Raw genomic sequence first — 17,276 nt, forward strand, 5'->3', positions numbered from 1 at the left:
TGAGGGGACATAAAGGGGACGGAACGACGTTGTGAGATGAAATCAGAGAGAGAGACAAAACCGGAGGAGGGAAGGGCTGCAGACAGAATGGTAAAAAACAGAAGCAAGAAAAATACAAAGAAGAAGATAACAAAGGAATGAAAAGGCAGCATGAGTAGCCAGCTAATGGAAAATGGTCCTGATAGTAATGCTCCGCAGAGTTGGCGATGAGATGGGGCAGCGGAGTGGGGCTTTACAGAGAGGCATGGCAGCACTTTAGCTTTTTCTTCTTCCCCCCGTTCATCCTTTCTTTCACACATCTCTGCCTTCTCTCCGTTTATACTCCAAATGTATCCAAGAGTCGTGCACTATTAATGCCTCTCCCAGAGCCGCTGAACTGTACCCAAGGGAAAAACAAACCTGTTCTTGTGCTCAACACTGAGAGAAAAGTTTTTGAAAAGCACAGTTTGGAAAGTTCTGAAAAAATGAGCGGCTGTAAAGTTTACCAAGTAAAGGAAACAGACACAAATATCACATGTTATTGATTTTATTACCTCCATACTGGCTCGCACCCCCCAGCTTCGCTTCATGGAAAGTTATATAGAGAGCTTTCCCCATTTACAAACTTCAATTTGTAAATCATACTCCTAGACGTCTGTCAGATCTAATAGCTGGCTAATGTGACAATTGAACTACCAACCTGTCCTCACTTGCTAATGCACTGGAGATCCTTGCACGTCAAACTGTGACGCACCGCGTGGTTATGTTTAGGCAACTAAACACACTTGGTAAGGGTTAGGGAAAGACATGAAATAAATGTAAGTCGCAAACTGCGTCTCATGGGTAAGTATTCTATGTTTATTTGACTCATCCACCATCCTGATTGCCATTCTGCGCAGACTTTGTCTATTCTACTATTGACGAGCCTGCTCTGAGCGTCCATTATCGCCACAGAGAGGTTAACAGTTGAAAGCCGGGCGCGTCCCATCAGACGCCAAGGGTTGTCACAAAACGTTGGTATTTGACGACCTGGAAATGAGGGCAGCAAGTACTGTAGAAGTAGTGATGACACAAACCCAGACTAAAGTTAGCTCATGTAGGTGATGAGAAATTCCTGCTGTTTTAAGAGTTTTAATACAAATAATTTACAAAGAAACACACACTAACAGTATGAACTATCTTACCTTATAAGATGTTTTTTCCTCATCAGTATCCGCACGAAACCATTTACCGCCTATTTAAAATCCAGGGCTCGGACCAGATCGCTAATGCTAGTCAAGAAAAAGTCCACTTTACTGTCAATTCTGCCAAATGTAATGTAGAGGATCGAAATGCTGTTTCTCTGGGGGTCAGGGTAGACAACAACAACAACAACAACAACAACAACAACAACAAAATCTGTAATGAGAAAGATGTACAGGTGGTAAGCCATCAGCAGGATGAGTAATGCCGAGCACTTTCAATAACATTTTCCCCCCATTACTTTTCTTTTTGTGCAGTTTATGAAACAGAAACAAGTTCTCATCTTCTCAGCTCTCTGTCATTTAGTACGTTTGTTTTTTACAAAGACATTGCTGTGAAAATTGTCTATTCTACTTCTGCACCCTCAAAATAGGCATCATTTTTCCCCAAAACTCTCATTGGTAAATTCACCGTACTGTTTATGTTTACAATAGGTATTTCAGTTCAGGGACCAATCTCCCCAAAATTTAGTGGCTCTCCTCAAAACGTATCTTCCTCCTGCTTCACCACTTGGCTTCTACGTGGGAGCTTTTAATTGTGTCCCTGTGGGCTCTTCGTACACCGCAGAGCAGAGCACTTGAGAGACAACGAAGAGGGATGTTAGGCTATAAATTATTACAGTGCCCCTCTCTTTCCTGCAGCAACACGTGGCTGTAAATCCACTATGGGTGCTTATTAGCTTTTGCCTGTCAATTTCATAGCACTCATGGAAATACTGATAGGGATTAATGAGACTTGGGTTGCTTTTACTGCACTTTGTCTCTCTCTTTTGTTGTTGTGACACAGTTTTCAGTTCAGCTCGGCTCTGCTTTTTTGGCGTGGAGGTCTAATGAACATATTTCATATTTCTGCTCTTATTTCTCTCCGCAGTACCTGGGGTTGGTGGAGGTGGAGGAGTCGAGAGGGATGCACGTATGCGAGGAGGCAGTGAAGAAGTTAAAAGTTGTAAGTTTCCCACACACACACACACACACACACACACACACACACACACACACACACACACACACACACACACACACACACACACACACACACCTCCTCCTTCAGCAGCACAGGTCTGGGGGTTACTTTTTGTTGTATGGAGGCAGTTACAAAAACTTGCCCCAAGGATCTACAAACTTCACTGGGGCTCGTTACAGACCCAGTTGCGCAAAGCTCATGCAATAAAGTATCGACCAGAGGAGCGCGCACACACACACACACACACACACACACACACACAAACACACACACACACACACACACACACACACACACACACACACACACACACACACACACACACACACGCTCTTTATACCTCCCTTCTCGTTATTTTCTCTTCTTTACTACTTTGATCTCCCTCGTTGCTCTCCCTGGTGGGTCTTATTCCGTCCGTCTGCTCATCAGTCTATCCATCTGATCCCACTATGCCCCAAGAGAGCAGAAGATGAGATCTGCGCTAACATAAACACATACATGTACACCAAAAAAACACATACACATGCACAGTTTGTTCCCCTGGGAAGCTGGATTCGGACAGGGAGCGTGTGAACACAGTGACCCGGCCCGGCCAGTGTCAGACTGCCCCACACACACACACTCGGCAGTGAAGAACAGTGTCACTTTCTTCACAGTCTTCACGCTTGTAAGCTTTTGCCTTGTAGATGTAACCGGAATTAAACATGACTTTCATATAAAAATCAGGCTGCTGAAGAAACCTGATTTTCCTGATTCATCCTAAACCTGATTCCCCCGAAATATAACTTTAAACAACAAAAGGCATCATTGTCAGGAAACATCAGAGGTAACTGAATCACAGCCACTTTGATGCATACGGGGAAATGTTCTACGCATTCATTCGTCTCCTCCTCCTCTAACCACTGTTTCCTTTCATTTCTCTTTGGACTCTCCCTGCTGGATCAACTCTATTTCTTTTCCACTTCCCATCCATCACAGCATCTTTCTTTAATGGCGTTTCTGTCCTCTCCACAGTTGTTCAAACTAACAACTTTCCACCAAAGTTATCTCTTTATTTTTCGATTCCCCCGCCGCTCCACCTTCTAATTTAGCTTTCCTTTCATCTCCACTCTTTTCCCTCCGTCACTCTCCGTTTCTTCACCTCTATTCTCACTCCCGCTGTCTTCCTCTTATTGGGATTATGCAAGAAATTGGGGCTCCTTGACTCTCTGCTGTGGGTTTCAAAGCCATTTCCTGCAGTGCACCGACTCTCTGTTTCCCTTACTCACACACACGCACACACAAACTCGTATGCGACTCATGCGCACTGACACCAGACACACGCGTCCACACTCACATGGTTGTTGCTTTTTTAGCTTGTGTATTTTTAGCCCAGAACCATGCTGAGTGTGTTATTAGCTCTGCTTGGTGCCCTCCTCTGGAGAAATGATTCTTAGTGCCAGCTGGCACAGTTTTTACTTCTTCTCGCCTCCCCTATCTTAACCCACCACTACCTCATCTGCTCTACGGATGCAATGATCACTTGATGTAACTATCATCAGTAGTAAAAGTGGCTAGTAGCTTGTTGATTGCACCTCTGCAAGAATCAGGAAGCATCTGCGTAAATGAGGAAAAAATTCGAATACATTTGCTATTTGGTCACTTGCCTCTACTGAAGGAGGAGATGTCTGTAAGATTCAAACGTATCCCGGGCAAGCTGTAGTTGGTATGTCACTAATCCGTAAACGAATGGCTGTCATAATGTGGGAAACACCTTTTGACGGGGGATCGACTTCGACACACTGCCATCACAGCTGTCAGCCACTGACAGTTACAAGCTAACAAGCTAACATACCATGCCGGATCCAGAATTGAATCATAACAGAGTAGTTTTTCAATTCAATTTTATTTTCTAGTGCCAAATCATAACAAAAGTTATCTCAGGACACTTTACAGAGTAGGTAACGACCACACTCTATGACTTATTTATGATTTACATAGACCCAACAATGCCCCCGTAGAGAGATAGCATACTGTAAAATGTTTCTGGAGTGGGACTTTAGGTTATACTATATGATTCACTTTGCTACTTTTCTGTCTTTCCAGAGCGGAAAAAAGACAGTCAAGGCAGTATTGTGGGTTTCAGCAGATGGACTCAGGGTGGTGGATGACAAAACTAAGGTAAGCAAACACAATTTTTGTATGTGTGTGTGTGTGTGTGTGTGTGTTTGTGTGTGTTGCGTCTATCTCCTTGTTTCATCATCCCCTCTGTCTTCCCTTTCTATCTGCCTCATCACTCACTTGGCAACAAGGACAAGCAGGCGAAGTGTGTGTCCTACAGTCATGTTTAATGCCCAACACACAGGTATTCTATCATAGTTGTCATTCTCAGGCTTTGATGACAACAAGATAGCGTGAGGACATTTTCCTTTAATCTTTTTATATTCTCACATGTTCAGTGCCTGTTTAAAACGTGCCTGTTGGGAACGGGTAGACTGCTTGGCCTCCAGAACAGCTTTTTCCAGCGTTCTCGAGAACCTCTCATGCGAAGAACTTCACACTCGACACCGCACTTCCTCGGGTCCTGAGCAATACACCCGCCATGTGTGAAGTTGATCGGATGAACTCGTTGCTGAGAAAATGGAAGGACAAACAGAGACTCCTCCCGTTTTACTTAGATATTCAGTTAAGACACAAAGACATTTTCCATCTTCAGACCACCGACAAAAGTCTTATTCTGACACCACCTTAAGGCTGACGGATTCACCACGCATACCGTCTTGGTACCCAGGCTAGTTTGGGCCCCTGTGTGTGTGTGTGTGTGCGCGTACGTGTGTGTGCGCGTGCGGTGTGTGTCTGCAGTTTCAGAGCTGACATATTTGACTATTTGACGGTTTCTTGCTGAAGGTGCTTCGTGGGGGAGGGAAGATCAAGAAATCACAGACACTCTCTCACACACACACACACACACACACACACACACACACACACACACACACACACACACACACACACACACACACACACACACATATACACACATATACACACACACACTCACACAGGCACATGCACTTGAGGAGTGTCTGGCGGTCAGGCAGGCCTCAGCTCGCAGTGGCTCTATTGAAAGCTGAGCAGAATAAAGAGCTGCAGAGAACAGAGGAGAAGCCTCCTTCTCTTTCTCTCACTTTCCTTTCTTTATTTATGTTCACAGGCCACACACATGACCTCACCTCTCCAACTCTTCCCCTCTCCCTTAATCTCCCTCTCTTCTTCCCTTCATTGACGTTTCTCCACTAAAGGAAAAGACTGAGAAAGTACTTTTATTATCCCAAAACCAACAATTAAGTGATTAGGATTTAGATTTTATTGATTTGCACCAAAAACACAAAAAAACGAGAAGAAGCGAGTTGTGCAGGTGAGGTTAAAACTATCATAATCATGTACACAGTGTTATGTCAAAACTTAAAATGAATAAAATCATGCAAATGAAAACACTAATTAACTTAATGTAATGTAATGAATCCCTGGGTGACATGTAAGGTACAGACCCACAGAGAGCTGCAGTTCCCTGTGGAGCATTTTAACATCTTTTAACTTGTTCTTGTTTTTAAAGCCAGCCACTTTTCTGTTGGGATTCATTCTCAATGTTAATTTCTGCATAGCGTCCAGATGCACCCTGTCGTTTTTAGCAAAGACACTCATTAAACATATGAAAGTTTGATCAGAGATCCTGCAGTGAAAGCCCTTTCTAGTCTTTCTTGCCTTTTCATCACCTTTTACCATCAACTCAGCCTCCACCTATGAATCAGCAAGCTCGCCTAATAACGCCCACGCGACCATTATTCACACGCTTTCCCACCATCAGTGGATCTACTGTGTGTGTGTGTGTGTGTGTGTGTGTGTGTGTGTGTGGGTGTGTGTGTGTGTGTGTTTGTGTGTGTGTGTGTGTCTGTGTGTGTCTGTGTGTCTGTGTGTGTGTCTGTGTGTGTGTGCACAATAGAGACACAGCTCCACCTTCATAATGCATCAATTGAAAGACACAGTGAAGTCTTTTTTTGGTGCTCAAGGCAGAGACTCTTAGTCACATGCTGCTAAATGGTGTTCTTCCTTTCAGTGATGTCGGGACACGACTTGAGTCACCTTTACCCACAAACACACACTTTCTTGTGAGATTTTCATCAAAAAATACAGAATCATAAAAACACAAACCATAGTGTGTGTTTCTAGTGACACAGAGCAACTTACTGTACCAAAAACACATTGCTCTCTGCTCAGCCTTTCACCTCGGTACCAGCATCCCCCCATCATTCGCTGATTGGCCCACAATGAATGGACTGTCTTCTACCTCTTTCTCCTTCTTTCCCGTCATCGTCCTCCCTCTTCCTCTCTCCTCGTCCTCCCCGCTCTTTGTTTTCGGCGACACTGGAGGAGTGGGAGGAAGTGCGCGGATGAGTGTGCGAACCCTCTTTCCCTCTCTCTTCCCTTTCTTCTCCCTCTCACCTCTTGTTTTTCCTTCTTGCACTGCTTTTGGTGAGTCAAAGAGGTGAGCCGGGGGGGCGCCTTAATGTACACAGAAAAAGAGAAGGGCCCCTTTTTAGTTTCCTCTGTAGTGGCTATAGAAACTGAGACAGAGTGAATGACCCTTTTATAGAAGGAAGGGCAAGTGGTGGAAACATCCCAGAAATAAAGGAGGGTTCAGTGTCATTAGTATGTGGTCTCCTTTTTGTCTGTCATTGCTGGATGTGTAAATATGTCAGAGTGAGAGGGCTTTCATCGGGGTTGCTGAGGTCGAAAGCAGCATGTCAAGTACTGGATCAGTCTACAAGCTGGTGTGCTCAGGGCTGAAGCTTTATTTCCTATCTGTCAACGGTTAAGCTGGAAGAAAAAACCATGTCATAGGTGATTTGATGCAATCTACCTGCTGGAGCAATACGGCTGACTAGACTGTATTGTCTGAGCTGACAACTCTGATTGTCTCTGACCTCTGTCTCTTTTTTTTCTCTGGACCTCTCCCAGGACCTTATTGTGGACCAGACCATAGAGAAGGTTTCATTCTGCGCACCAGATCGAAACTATGATAAGGCCTTCTCCTACATCTGCCGAGACGGCACCACCAGGCGGTGGATGTGCCACTGCTTCATGGCTCTCAAAGACTCGGTGAGGGGACTTTAAGGGGACAGCTCTTTGCAAGTTACATTTTAATACTGAGAGCAATGTCGTTCAGCATTTCTTTCATCTGTCTGTCTGAAATATTCAATATGTTCCAATGGGTTTACTTTCTATATTTTAAGACAAATCGTCCCAGCACTTACTACTAAAAGTTGAATAATTTACGAATGAACACAGTTTAACTACAAATAATCGGTTAGGATAAAAAAAAAAAAAAACTATCGCTACCTGGTACTACTTTGTTTCGTCCATAAACATTTTCCACTTTTTAGCCGTAATCTTTTACAGCTGCTCATGACATTAACCTGCAACAGAGTTCAGAGTTTATGTAAGGCTACTAAACACATAATGTCTGAATAAAAAGAACAACACAGCTTATACTTAATGACAGCTGAGGTTTGTTCATTATTTTCAGACAGGTTTTGCTGTGCTGCACCGCAAATACACAGGCTCAAATGTGCGTACACGATCTCAGACCTGACGTGAGATTTGATCGTAGCTCCCGCTCACGTCCAAATTGATAAATGCCGACGTTTGCCAGGAAATGGTCGCACGCACGTTTTTCTGCCGTACGTTCGTTTGATAAATGAGGGCCAATGAGTGGACTACACTTGCTATTGAGTAAGGTTCTGTTTCAAGGCTGTATTTTTTTAGTTATTTATGTTAATTTTCTCACTTTTGGAACTTGCTTACTCTTTGTTTCAGTACTAATTCAGTTTAACAAACCAGTAATCAAGATTGAACTTATTTATTTAAGTAACTTATGAAGCAAAAATCCAAGTATTAGTATTTAGTTATGACTAAAAGATAATCTTTGACTTCTTGGGCAAACTGTAATGGGCATTTTCACACTTTATTTTGACATTTTAGGCAGAAAGCAACCAATCAGATCATAGAAATACATTAGATGAATCAATAATAAAGACAATCATTAGCTTCAGCCACATTTTATGTTTATTTAGAAACATCAACTCATTCTGTAGCACCAATCTTTATTTTACAGTTTTGTTAAGCTGTTGTTAGTATGACCTCTGGTGTTTCCATCTAAATTACATTGGGACGAGGAGGTTGTAATTTAACGACAACTGCAGTAGAAACAATGCTGCTGTGCTGTGCTTTCAATCCCATGGTGGTTTCATCAGCTTAGACTGTGAGTTGGATTATTCGTGTGGACGAAAGAGAGCGCAGCACAGACCTGCGGGATTATAGAAGGGATTAGACAGAAGCCTGTGGAGCTATCTGTCCATCTCTGTCTGTCTCTATTTCCACCCCACTCTCCATATCTCTATCTGCTCATCTTAACCAGAACTGTCTCCCCTTTATAGCACTCATGGCTGTCTGTAAAGAGAGGAGGGGAAGTAGCAGGGAGGGTGTTAGAGTAGGATTACAATGCAAAAGGCAGGTTGGAATTAGGCTGGCTGCACCGAAATCCAATCTTTACTGTGACGGCTGTATTGTATGTAAATGTGTGAACTTGATTTGAAGGTGGACATGAACAACAATCACGCTTGACGCATATAATCGTAAAGAAAAAGAAAAACACAGGCAATCCATCTGACAGTGAAGCCTGTTGAAGTGTGTAAGCCATATTTCGTTGAAAGTGATCGATCCAGGTCCAAGCGTACCGTAGATGAGACCTTTTTAAACTGTGTGTTTTTTTATCTCCACCAGGGAGAGAGGCTGAGCCATGCGGTCGGCTGTGCCTTCGCCGCCTGTCTAGAGAGGAAGCAGCGCAGGGAGAAGGAGTGCGGCGTGACGGCTTCCTTTGACGCCAGTCGCACCTCATTTGTGCGCGAGGGCTCCTTCCGCTCAAACCCTACCTGCCAGCAGAGCAGCAGCAGCGAGAGAGATGACAAGCTGCAGGACAAGAAGAAAGGTAGGAGGACATTTTTGCGTTTACACAGCCAGATGTGTCTGTCGAGTACTGCTCACCCTCAAAATGTTACAGTCAAGCACACGGAGGGCACTTAACAGCATTAATAAATGATGTACGGCAGTAAATTGAACAGAAATGACCATCCACCCACTTCCTCTTCCAGACCAACCCATAGCCATCCCGACCCTCCCACCAGGCACCGCCTCACCACCCGAGGGCGCTGCGTCCCCCATGGAGCGGCCAGAGCCTGGCGGGCCTCACGCCATCCCTCGCCGCCACGCGCCCATCGAGCAGCTGGTGCGTCAGGGCTCGTTCCGGGGATTCCCGGCCCTGAGCGGGAAGAATTCTCCCTTCAAAAGGCAGCTGTCGCTCCGCCTCAACGACCTGCCATCCACACTGCAACGCAAGACCGACTACCAGGACAAAAACCCTGGTGAGTTGAGAAGTTCTTGAAGTACGTGAACTCACTAATGTTGATGAAGAGACCTGCTGACCATCGAACCCTGGTCACTTCTTTGTAGTGTTGAGTGTCTTGAAAGTCTGATAAAGAGGATGCAACATTTTCCTATTCTTCTCCAATTCTTTGTGTAATTTTTTGTTATTTATGGTAAAACAAATTGTACCAACTGAACACAGCCGCTTTCTTCTTAGTCAAGGATGAGGGTCCAAAGAAAATGCAAATGCTAAGGAGAGCAAAGTATTTAATGAAGTGAAAACATATGGTTCAGTCTCCACCCCAATCATTTTATACGGTGTCTTAGAGGGATTAGGTGTCTGTCTTTGTCCGCGAGAAGCAAGAGGAGTTTCATTGAATTTAATTCCAAGATTATTTCAAGTGGAGGAGCAATTGAACAAAATTATGGGATGATGCTGGATTAAAAGGGTTCACAGACAGTTTCACAGACAGTTTCACAGACCGACGCCATTAAAGCTGTTGAATAAATTCATATAATATCACACTAGAACAAGACATCTAATACAAAATGGGGGGAAAAAATCAATTAAAGCACATTTACAAGGTTTACGATATTTACTGGCAGATGCAAAAGGCTAATATTACGCCTTGACATCAAGTACGTTAACATTGTTCTTGTTTCTGGAGGTGATTAATCCACATTTAGTTTAGACATTGTATCAAAATGCCTCTCCAGTACTCACAGTGAAATCAGATGGGATCTCTCTCCCTTTGCAAATGCAAATGAAAACAAAAAAGAAAACAAAACATAATTGCAAAAACTCAAATCCCCAAATTGTTATTTAAAGATCTCGAGGAAGATTATTGCTGCCTCTATAGACAATACAAGCAGGAAGTACACATGTGGGACTCTGTGTTCCACTTGCGTCATGGTTGTTTGCAGATTGGATTGGAGTGTTATTCTTTTTCCGTTTGGCTTGAGTTTGACATCACCGCCCCAACAGAAAAGGTCTGATCAAACATATTACAGAATAAACCTTCAGTACATCTCACAGGCCTTTTTTATTCATGTTGTCATACAGACGATGTGTATTTTTACTGAAATCCTGACACTTGACATCCTTTGAATGCAGGCCAAGACAGAAAGCTGTTATGTGAAGTGCTGTTATTATTGCTTTTAGCGCCTAATGCTTGGGCCTGTGTGACTCTGAAAGCTCTTTTTACTGAGGACAATTAATAATAAGTGACTTACCCCTCACAGGTATACGCACACACACATAGACACACCCACTCAGTGTGGTGCCACAGGATCAGATCGCTCAGTAGCAAGCTGATTATAGTCATTAGGAGTGATGAGAGAGTTAACTGGGGGACCCCTCTGACTGGAATACTAAACCACAACATTCAACTCCCACTCTCACTCATATGCGTCCCTTTCATTTCCGTCTCTTGTTCTCCCAGGATGGTTAGTTTATATATCCAGTGGTGGCGAATTTGATCCAGTTGGAATCCTATATGCTCTCTCTCTCTCTCTACCTCCCTCTAACAGAAGCGCACACACACACACACACACACACACACACACACACACACACACACACACACACACACACACACACACACACACACACACACACACACATGGATGCCTTGCCACTCCCTTGTGACTCTCTGAACAATGTGTGTATTGATTTGTGTGGTCAATCAGCTGTCCTGGTTAGCCTTCAGCAAGCCATCTGCTAGCCCGTAACCTGCCACGGCACTGAAAGAAACACATATGGGCACACGTGAAGTGCTTAGAGTGCTTCTGAAATGAACCGAGGACATTAACAGAATTAAGAATCACAGGGTCAGTCTTTGCAGAACAGAGCACAGAGAAATCTTTAATGGGAGACTTTGCACATGCTTCCAGCGCCCTCTGTGCCCTCAAATATAATTCAAACCCATAGCCACACAATGCACAATGATGAGAGAGAGAGACACACACACACACACACACACACACACAGACGTATCTGTAGAGTGGGCTTGTAAAGGTTTGGGGTTTGACCCTCAATGGGGTGGCAAACTTGTTAATTTACTTCACTTTTATCCCACTCCTATACACATTTCGTTCCTCCGCATGACTGTATTATAAAACCAGTGTAAAAAAAAAGTGATCAAACTCCTCTTTATCAAGTGTTTTGGACAACTGTGCTTGTAGAGCATTGACTGGGGCAGCGAAAACAGGAAGGATGAGGGAGTGGAAGGAGGGAACAGGCGAAAGAAACAAAATTCCTCGGTCTCTGAGGCCTTCGTTGTGAAGGGAGGGACCAGGGGACGAGGAACAGGGAATATATATCTATTTATATCTGCGGTCTGTGCAGGAGAGGTTCAAAACCAAAGTCAGACAGGGACGTTATGCCGCTTAATCCCCCATTGGTCAGATCGGTTACAAGTAGGTTTAAAAACACGAATCAGCCAAATTCACCTCTGTCTGTGTCGTCCCCAGTGCAAAAGATCCACAAGTCCGTTGATATAATAGGCTGAAATGTGCATAGAATATAATGCTACATAAGGTTGTTCATACAGTTCGACTTGGCCTGTAGACATTGTTGTAACTAAGTATTATTTTTAGTAAGATGGTACGGATTAGCACAACGCCTTGTTTGTCTTACAAATCTTCTGTTTTTGGTGCTTTTTAGGTCAATAGCAGCCAGGCTTAATTTGTTCCAGTTTAAAAGCTTTGATGCTGACTGGGTCTGTTACACAAATGAATTAATATTTTTTTCTCCCTCTTTTTCGTTTGTTTGTCCCCTTTACTCAATCCCTTCCCCACCTCCCCTCTGTGTGTTCCTTTCTTGCTTGTACCAGATATGGAAATGGGGTTGCCAGGTGACGGCGACTGTAGTATCAACGCCTTGTGTAGCCAGATCAACAACTCCTTCACCAATCCATCAGAGGAGCTCTTCTCCAACCCAACTTTGTCTGCAAATGGCCCTCCGACCTGCACTGTGCCCCCTGCCCTGCCTCCACCACCTGGACCAATGCAGAGTAAGAAAGACTGCATCTGACCAATTTCAAATAGTGCACGCTCTATTGAGCTCAGTGGTGGGGAAATTATCACACTTATTGTAAATCTTAAAACTTTATCCCTCTAGGCACTTCTTCCTGGGTGCAGCCGGAGCCTCAACTCCACTCTCCGCCTCCGGTTTCTGTGGCGATGCAGATGCAGATGCAGATGCAGATGGCGATGCAGAGTGGACACAGGCGCACACCCTCCGAGGCTGAGAGATGGCTGGAGGAAGTCTCCAAGGCTGTCAAGGCTCAACAGACCCCTCCCCCAGGCCCCGCCATCCCCGCCATCCCTGGACCACCCTCCATGTCGAGTCAGCAGATGTCCAGTCAGGCAGTCATATCAGCTGCCCCAGTGTCCGCTGTCCCCATGTCCCTTGGCGCCATGTCCAAACCTCTCCTCTCTGGCCCCTGTGCTCTCTCAGGTCAGGCACCAATGCCCCTTCCACCCATGTCAATATCATCAGTTCCTCTAATACCAGGCCCTCCAGTGTCAGGCCCCCCTATGTCTCTACCTTCCATGTCCATTCCCACGATGTCCGGCCCGAGCATGTCCGTTCCGAGCATGTCTGGGGGCCCCATGATCCAGCCCTCCCTTCCCGGACCTCCAGGCTCCCTTCCAAGTTCCATGCAACCCTTCCCCTTGGGTTTTGATACCACCCCAGCTCCTGTGGGAATGTTTGCCAGCCAGCCTGTCCAGCCAGCATTTGTGCCCATGCAGACCTACATGCCAGGACTGGCCAGCAGTATGACATATCCCAATGCCAGCGTGCCTGTGGTAGGCATCACACCATCGCAAATGGTTGCTAATGTCTTTTGCACCGCTACAGGCTCATCCGGTGCAGGTGGAGCCATGGGCTCGGCCGTAGGAGGGCCCAAAGTGGGGGTACTTGGAACAGCCGGGCAGCACCATTCTTACTCAGGAGTATCTTGTGCAGTCGGGCACCCTGTAGGGTTTTCATCACCTCCATTCTCTCCTAATCCGGCATTATCAACAGCGATTAATGGCCTCCCACCTCACAGCAGCGCCACAATGGCCCTCCAGAATGGGACTTCCAACAGTGGCGGGAATGGTGGAAGCAGTAGCAGCTGGCCACCAGAGGGCAGCCAGCTAACTGCTCCAGCACCCAGCGATTCCCATGACGATGATCGCTTTGAGGCCAAGTGGGCGGCACTGGAGGCCAAACCAGGCCCTCAGCAGCCCGGGAATAAAGCCCCGGCTGCAGCAGCCAACCCGTTTTCCAACAATCTTCAAAAGACCTTTGAGATTGAACTTTAAGCCGGAGTTGGCCTCCGAAAACTGTAGCTCCAGCCTGAGAAAGCCAGGCTTAGAACGGGATGCAGGTCCTTAGCTTAGCTAGCCAAGCATCTGACCTGTGGAAGCCTAGCAACTTGCTAAAAGCTCTCACGGGAGTCCATGTTATAATGATCTTAATTGTTTTCTTTACATCCCTGAGAGCTTTGGAGGAAGTTGGCATATTGCTGGGCTACCAATCGAGGATCAGGTCTCTAGCTCACTATACTTGATGGACTGAATCCTTCCACTCCACCCGCTACCCAACTCTCTTCCCTGCTTTCTTCTCCACTTTTACTTTACTTGCTGCAAGTCCCTGGATGTACTGTATGTGCCCCCATGAGGACATTGTGTGGGGACACAGCTCAGTGGTTTCTTTCTTTAGAAGGGGACTCTACTCAGATGCATTCCAAACCCATGAGATGTTTTTTTTTTCCTGGTGGAGAATTTAGCGGCTATGGCTACATCACAAGATGTGCAGAGAAGCAGAGGAGCAATTTGTTGACTGATGATCAGACCGATGTTGATCATAGACAAGCACAGCAAAAGTCTGGATACCTGAAAGGACTAGCCAATGATGTAAGACCCAACTCTACCAACCCCAAAGGACTTACTGACTAATAATAGAGATTTATGGCCAAATGATTTTATTTATTGTACTTCATTTTTATTTTAACAACTTATATATACTTTAAAAAAAAAATCAAATCTTCAAAACAGGAACTTTTTTTTCATTCCCTATATTTATTTTTGTTGAACCCTAAAGAGGAGCGAAACTACAGGTAGCAGGTGTGATTGGGCAGCAGTAGAGGCAAAGCATTGTGGGAAACTGAGTCATGTAACATGAATCAAATATCTGACAGTTCAGAAGTGTGTTGTGCGACACGTGAGACAGTAAGTGTATATAGCGGCATGTTTCTTCCACCTGTTAGCCCTCCGAATAGACGCTTCACTGCTGAGACCATTTGAGTCAATATTTCTTCACTTTGGCTCCGTAGCTCATTTCTGTTGCTAACGCCTACTCTCGACGGATACTAGGACATGAAAAACGTCACTTCGGGAGACATTTTGGACAGTACAGCACAACAAGGACTCCATCTTCTCCAGACAAACCCAAATGAACTCTTTACAACTCAGCGGAAAACACTCTACAACACTGTGCAACTGGTTGAAGAAATTACGCACTACATTCCAACTTTCATAATCCTTTAACGTGTTCAAACACAGGGTATAGTCTCCTCACGTACAGTGTGATTGCGTATTCACGTCTTCGGTACTACCGTACGCAGTAGTGCTGCACTCATTACAAATCATGGGATTGAGGTTTAGGGTTGAAAAGAGAAGAGGAACATGAGCAGACATAAACACGTCAATGAAAAACCTGAGAGAAATAAAGCATATATTTCAGATGCAGAGTTGTTAAGGACATTTGATTGAGGGGTTAAAGCTGGGGGATGCAGGTTTCATGGATAGAGCATGCACAGGGCAGGGGAGAGCACATGACGCGGATATGTCAGACTCTCTTTTCGACACTTTTTGAGAAATCCACTTCTTTTTTTGCGTTGCTTCGCAGTGTAGACAGCTGTTGCAGTGTAGGCAGCAGTCGCCAATGCTGGCAACTTTTGCCGCAGGATTTTCTGACTTTGAGTCAGACAATCACCATCTGAAAGAACATGCATCCTCATTTGTAGAACGGCCAATAAGAACGTCTTCTCTCTGTAATGACCTCCGAAAAGTCTCCCGTCATGAGCTAGATTTTAATCAAAAAGCCTGAAAAAAGAGCCAAGAGGAGGGGCAGAAATCTAATTTTCTCTTAGAACACTCTGATTATAATATGTTGAAAGATTATTATGGAATTTTTTTGCAGTAATGCAACCCCCCCCCCCCCCCCCCCCAAGAAACAGAAATGATAGAACAGCAGAATAATGGATTGGTAGAGGAAAGAAGAAAGGATAACCTGTATGTGAGAGAATGAAGGAGAGAATGGAGTCATGCTGTTAAAAACTGAGACGGAGGAAGTCTGAAAGAAAGGAAAGGAGATCAGATATGAATAAAAGAGTAAGAGACAGTGTGTGAAAATATTGAGAACAAAGACACATTCATTACGTAGCCCGCAACGCGAGCGCCGACTGCTGTCTTTACATCTTTGTGTCTCAAGGCCACTTCAGCGTCACCACGTTCCTTAGCTCCTGAAACCTCCCAGACGACAACTTTGATCATATTTTTCAAAAGATGTTGCTGTTTATATGATTGCAGTCTCATAAGTATGTGCAACACCCTATATAGTCAGTACCATCAACAAAGCTTTCTGTTTGAACTTGCAGTTTGGGGTCATACAAAAAGAACAACACGAAGCAGAAACATTATTTATAGAAGGGCTTTTCCATGCGATGTGAGGCGAACAGGTGGTTTCTATACGTTCTATAAAAACCGTAGTCTGACCAGAGATACTCATGTTGTGTTTCTTGGGAATTGAATTGGATATGGACTGCCACTGATTAGGTTTCCTGCTCATTAACCCCCCACTGTCTCATTAGCTTATTAGGTCTCTTCCTGTGGCCGCGCTCCCATCTGATTGGCTGCCTTTGCGGAGAACTTAAAATTTACGTGCCACCGACCTAATTTACACCATCTCGGGTCCGCCCAGGGCTTTTGTCCCTTGTTTTTTCGAATGAATCAATATTTCTTCCCCACTAAAAACAAATCCAAATTGCTCTCTCTACAAGACCGTCATGAAATCAATGCTTTTTATTTAACTGAAAACACGCCCTCGACTCTTATTTGCACGCCCTCCAAATTCTTAATGTAGGTTAATCGTGCTCCACGTTAAAGCGAACTAAATGACCTCGTAAACTTGATTGTAAAACCATAGTTTAGTGATGGTAACAAAGCAAACCAGTGGAATTTATTTTTAATCTTTATTTACAGAAGTTTTGTATTTAAACCTACATATTTGTATTGTAATTACATTGTACAAAAGATAAATAAAGTAATATAATATTACTCCTGTTCATTTTGGCTTTGCACAAACTGCTGATTTTTTACTTTTTCTCGTCTTTTCCACCATTTCTTTTATGACCTTTTCATTCCTACAATTTGTTGCTCTATCCTTCACGCTCAGCTTCATTTTCTTTTTTATTTCTGCCTCCTGGGTTCTACCGCTGTCTCTTGTTATTGATCCGACTCTGATTGCTTTTTTATCTTTGTTTCCATGTTTCCAGAGGTCGAAACTCCAGCAACATTTGAGAAACAGAAAAACTGTATTGTAAGACCGACATATTTCAGCTTGTGGCCTTCGTCGG

At 44.4% G+C, this 17,276-nt stretch overlaps 1 protein-coding gene across 3 annotated transcripts in view; it reads left to right on the top strand.

Annotated features, from left to right (window-relative positions):
* The window catches only part of numbl (NUMB like endocytic adaptor protein), a 64,589-nt gene extending 47,675 nt beyond the window's left edge, over positions 1–16,914 (top strand). For all 3 annotated transcript variants that reach the window (XM_083914275.1, XM_083914274.1, XM_083914273.1), the window contains exons 3-9: positions 2,092–2,166; positions 4,270–4,344; positions 7,183–7,323; positions 9,007–9,211; positions 9,375–9,644; positions 12,480–12,659; positions 12,767–16,914. In XM_083914275.1, coding sequence (XP_083770401.1) covers positions 2,092–2,166; positions 4,270–4,344; positions 7,183–7,323; positions 9,007–9,211; positions 9,375–9,644; positions 12,480–12,659; positions 12,767–13,959 — 2,139 coding nt within the window. In that variant the 3' untranslated portion in view covers positions 13,960–16,914. The remainder of the gene's footprint in view (positions 1–2,091; positions 2,167–4,269; positions 4,345–7,182; positions 7,324–9,006; positions 9,212–9,374; positions 9,645–12,479; positions 12,660–12,766) is intronic.
* The last annotated feature ends 362 nt before the right edge of the window (positions 16,915–17,276 follow it).

This window comes from Echiichthys vipera (assembly GCF_963691815.1).
Source record: "Echiichthys vipera genome assembly, chromosome: 5".
NCBI lineage: Eukaryota > Metazoa > Chordata > Actinopteri > Perciformes > Trachinidae > Echiichthys > Echiichthys vipera.